Raw genomic sequence first — 4,653 nt, forward strand, 5'->3', positions numbered from 1 at the left:
GAAGTATACCACAGCAAACACCCAGTCAGAGCCCTACATTCCCGCATCATGCGGTCCTACCCCCACCTCCGCATTGAGCCATGGAAACAACCACTTTGGCCGGCGGTTCTTCAATGTAACTGCAGGACGATATTTTACACATGGGACAAGCCCGTGGGCAACGGGCACCCCTGACGATATGAAAAAGGAAGCTTCTGAGAAATGTGTAAAAAGCAAACGCAAAAGACAAATGGAGGAGGGTTCATACGCCGAAAAAAATAGGGATATTCAATAAGAAGGACTCAAAAGTTTCAACAGATGGTGAGTTTAGGCAGTTCGTCCGGCGCAGAAATGGTAATCTTCGGCAACATGGAAAAATACAGAATTAAAGGGATAGCGGAATATTGGGATGCAGTCATTGTGCGGAAGCAGTGCCAATGGAAAAGATGCTAAACACGGTACTGGACACAATGAAAGGCAGAGTCGCGTGGAGGATGGAATCCCGAGCCGCGTATGGAAGGGTGATTTTCACAGTCAGTTAAAAGAATGAGGTGATTTCTATGCAGCTTATTTTCTTCCACCACGTTGTTTGGAAAGAGAGTGCAATATCAGATGAGATTACAGTCAAAAACAACTGCAGAAAGGCACACCTAACGTGTAAAGTTGATATTTTGGTGGGAGACATGAAACAGAAGCGTAACAAAAGAACACGCTGCATTCGAAGCTGGATAAGGGCGAAACGCGCACAGCAGTCTTGGCGGCACTCAACTCGACCCGAGGAAGCTGCAACCCACCAGCATGGAGAAAATTATATCCGACTTGTTCCGTGCAGGTGCCCCCAAGCACCTTGTGCGATTCCGAAGGACTACCGTTCCTAATAAGCAGGGGAACAAATGCGGATGCCACAGCATTCAAGAAGAAATTGAGAGAAAACGGCCCTACACATATCGAAAGAACTAGGCGCAACGTGGCTATTCCTGAACTTAGAGGGAAGAATTCGGCTTCTGGTGACGTTGCCAGAGTGCAGTTTGATATGATAATGACGACATGCGGCGGACAACCACGCGGTAAAAAGGCACGATCATATGGTATTCTTCACTGATATGTTAAACGTGAAGTACACGGACAAACATGAGGGAGTAACCATATCAGGAAAGGTGAGCAGAAGGAAGCGGAGGGAATAAGAAGGTTAGCGCCGTGAAGGTGCAACGGTGCTTCCCTGGTGGCGGAAGAGTTGCTGGAAATATGGGCGGCGAAACCATCACATTGCGTCCAAACGTAATGCTAATGGGAGGGACTCCGTACGGCAAAGCAATGTGGGGAGGGGGACGGAATGCAGCAGCCATAAGAACGTTTACAGAAGAGGGAACGAGGATATTAACCGTGCCATTTGAACATCACACTCTATTGGCGTGTTTAAGTTCACGTCTCAAAAAGGTTGGTCTGGCGAGGCGCCTGTGATGAGTGCGCGGTTGCGGAGGGAAGTCCGCGACCATTAAAAAACCAGGGTCCCAAAGACCCTCCGGCGGTCCGCACAGAAAGTCAGCAGTACAAACGCTAGGGAATAAAATAGGGCACGTGAGTGCAGGAGAGCAGCAGCTACGCTCGCACGTAAAACTGGCAGCGTTCCAACTGAAGCTCTACAGGTCGCTGAACGGGCACAAAACCATCATCGCGGACAACGGAACGGAATCAAAGGAAAGGAGCTGTCCAATGACCTCTCGCCTTCTTTTGGCAACCATTCTCGACCCTACTCCACAGCAGTATCGCACTCTTGAACGGCGTCAAAGGTTCCCTGCCTAAATGAACGCGTTTTCAAGGTAATCGAAGGTTGTCCAGTGGCTTCGGGGGTGCACGTGTGCGAAGCGGTCTTACTTGCTCGAGGTTTTGTATAATGAAGTGGTTTTCACTGTGATGGGGCACCGACGGCCGCACAGGTTAAGCGCCTAACTTGAAAAAGTATTTACTCTCTTTTTTTTTTTTTTGCATCAACCTTTACTAACTGTTGATTGCAATGCACTGCCGCCATTGAGCTACCTAATCGCACTGCTGTGCCGTGGTGGGGGATTTCCCCTCTCCGTGGTTGGTGCCTTTTTGTAAACATCAACAAACGGTAGTGGAGGTGGTGTTAGGGAGAAACGTACCAACAGTTTACGAAGGGGTAAGGAGAGATGCAGTCAGCCGGGAACGACGATAGTGTCCGATCCGGTTCATGACTGAGGGAACGAGAGAACATGCGACACAGGACGCCCACTTCGCAATTTTTTTAAAAAATTGGTGCGTGTTTATAACTATAAGCAAAACACTTGTAATTGTTCACTCATGTGGGTGCGCACTACCCACATATCTGTCTAGGAAGAGGTAAAAGACGTGGGAAATATGATTTTCATGAAGCTGAATCTCGGTGGCGCTTGAGGACGGAAATCGCCTTCCCACCGCGGTTTGTAGACTGTATGGCTTTTCCTCCCTTAGTAGCAATCGCTGCACACGTACACACACACAAAAAAAGGAACATTAGACCGAGAATCTTCCGATTATTCACTCAGTACCTTAACAAACTCATTCGGCCGAAGCAAGGACGTCCCTCCAATGATAAACTCGCACCCAAGTTTCTTTGTTGCCTCATACGCTGCTCGAATTTCACTGAAGGTAATTCCACCCAACACAAAAAATACGAAGCGCTGTTTGCTCGACCGCCCACCAACGTTCCCAGTGCCCGCCAAATCGTGTACTGCCTTCGGTAGCGGGGGGAGCGCGGCAATAGCGGCGAGAGGTTTTTCACTGGCGCTGCTAAGCGTATCGCTTATGGCGGATCCTTTGTCACTCCATAACGCACTCGACCCCAGAGCCACACGCAATGACTTTTTTGTGTTCGCACCGCCGGAAGGGGCGGTATTGGAAGTGGCATCCCCGCTGGACTCATCTGACCGTGTCACATACTTATAGTCCGCCGTGTCAAGTTTGTTCCCTGCCAAGGCTTCCATAATCTGATATGTCTGCGTGATGAAAGGGTCTTTTTCCGCCGAAGTTTTTGCATTCCGCCCCTCGGGATTAAGTTTTCCTACTCTGCTCGTCAGTTGTTCTAGTTTAGAGAAGGCGCCAGCTACCTCCGTTAGTTCTGACTGTTTGATAAGCGTTTGTTTCTTTGCCTCTGAGTATTCAGAGGTGTCAGTTGCAGCGGACAGCAACAAAAGCAGCCGCAGTCGCACATCCCTCGGCACTGCCTGATCCTTTATGATGTGCCGCACCGTTTCAAAGTTCGTTTTGAACGACTTACGACCAGCAGCTATATCCTGCTCTGCTTCGCAGACAACATCGAGGCATTGTTCCCGATAAAGATTAAAAATTTTTGTGCAGATATCAATGTGTACAGACAACCTTCCTTGATCCTTCTGAAACGTAGAGAGCACCCGCGTGACATTGCTAAGTTCCGTGATGCTTGGTGATGCTTCCCTCGTGTTAACCAGATGGGGATTCTCATTGTGGAGTTTCTTGAGTTCTGCAGGAAACTCTTCCATGCACTCGGCGAAAAACCGATGTCGGTACTGACACCAGTAGGGGTCCTCTTCATCGACGGAGAGTTCACGCGTGGAGCGCTCCCCCGAGCGTGTTTCAAACTTTTGCACGTACATATCGTTTTCGAGGGGCATCAAATCTTCCAGTAAACATTGGTATGTTCTGTGGTGCATCAGCGGGGTAACGGTGTCGAACGACCTATCGAGAATAATCAACACGGGTTTACTGCTGTCCACCCCGTCGTCGTCAACCCCATTTTCAAAGTTTGGTACACTGATGGCCAACTTGGCCAGTTCGTCTAGCAGTAATCGAGAGAATACCTCGCAGCTCTGGCTTCTCCCCTGGGCGCGGACAACAGGAATACCACCTCCCATTGCATGAAGTACTTGTGTTAGCCGCGCTGCGGCTTCAGACAGAAAACTCTCACACTGTGGTGACTGCATGGGTAACATCAGTCTTGATAAATCATTCTGCATATTGAAGTGGAAGACTAATCGCTCGGGGACCAAGAAATTCAGCATCATATCTTTAAAACCGGTCACTCTCTGCGCAACTCTTGCGCGCGCAAGTCGTTGCATGTAACTGTCAGGGGTCGTTCCCAGGGCAAAAAGGTGAACCTCCTTGTACGGGTCCTTTTCTTCCCAGTCATCAATGATGCGCTCCACCGACTCGTCGTTGGGATCAAAGAAGTACATGGCGGGTAGGCAGATTAAGGGTTGCCGTTTCTTTTTAAGGTCCTCCACTAACGCGACTCCATGTTCCATGAGGTCATTCATTCTCGCAAAACTATTGAGAACCACCGCTGAGGGGGGGTCGCAAATGATAACTTTATATTTCCCGGGAACGGCGTCTAGCATGTTTTTAAACACATACCTTTGCACGCAGCTGCGTATGCCCGGACTTTCAGGCGGTTTCTGTTTCGACAGCTTTGCATGGTTGCTCATCATTTCCTTTCACAACAAAGTGTATAGTTAATAGATCACGAAGAAAGAAAAGGAACAAGAAAAAGAGAGCCGATTTTTTTTTGTTTTTCCAGACTTGACATGGCGAAGGTTCTACCACCATTGTTGTGAGGTTCTTGTCGCAGATTTTACGGTGACAGGCGGCCGCCAGCCGTTACCAAAACGCACACACACACACACATATATATATATATAT

The 4,653-nt window shown here is 48.8% G+C and overlaps 1 protein-coding gene and 1 pseudogene across 2 annotated transcripts; both read right to left on the bottom strand.

The window, feature by feature from the left end:
* Positions 1–317: 317 nt before the first annotated feature.
* On the bottom strand, positions 318–648 carry TEOVI_000173400:pseudogene (annotated as a pseudogene). The gene is given in 2 exon segments: positions 318–608; positions 610–648. Coding segments are annotated over 2 exon segments (330 nt in total).
* Positions 649–2,513: 1,865 nt separating this feature from the next.
* TEOVI_000173500 (syntaxin binding protein 1, putative) lies at positions 2,514–4,442 on the bottom strand (the record flags this gene model as incomplete). The annotated part of the gene is made up of 1 exon (XM_067224918.1): positions 2,514–4,442. The coding sequence occupies one exon, from the start codon at positions 4,440–4,442 to the stop codon at positions 2,514–2,516; it is 1,929 nt and encodes a 642-aa protein (XP_067081019.1).
* Positions 4,443–4,653: the final 211 nt, after the last annotated feature.

This window comes from Trypanosoma equiperdum, assembly GCF_001457755.1.
Source record: "Trypanosoma equiperdum strain OVI genome assembly, contig: ctg_418, whole genome shotgun sequence".
In the NCBI taxonomy this organism is placed as follows: Eukaryota; Euglenozoa; class Kinetoplastea; order Trypanosomatida; family Trypanosomatidae; genus Trypanosoma; species Trypanosoma equiperdum.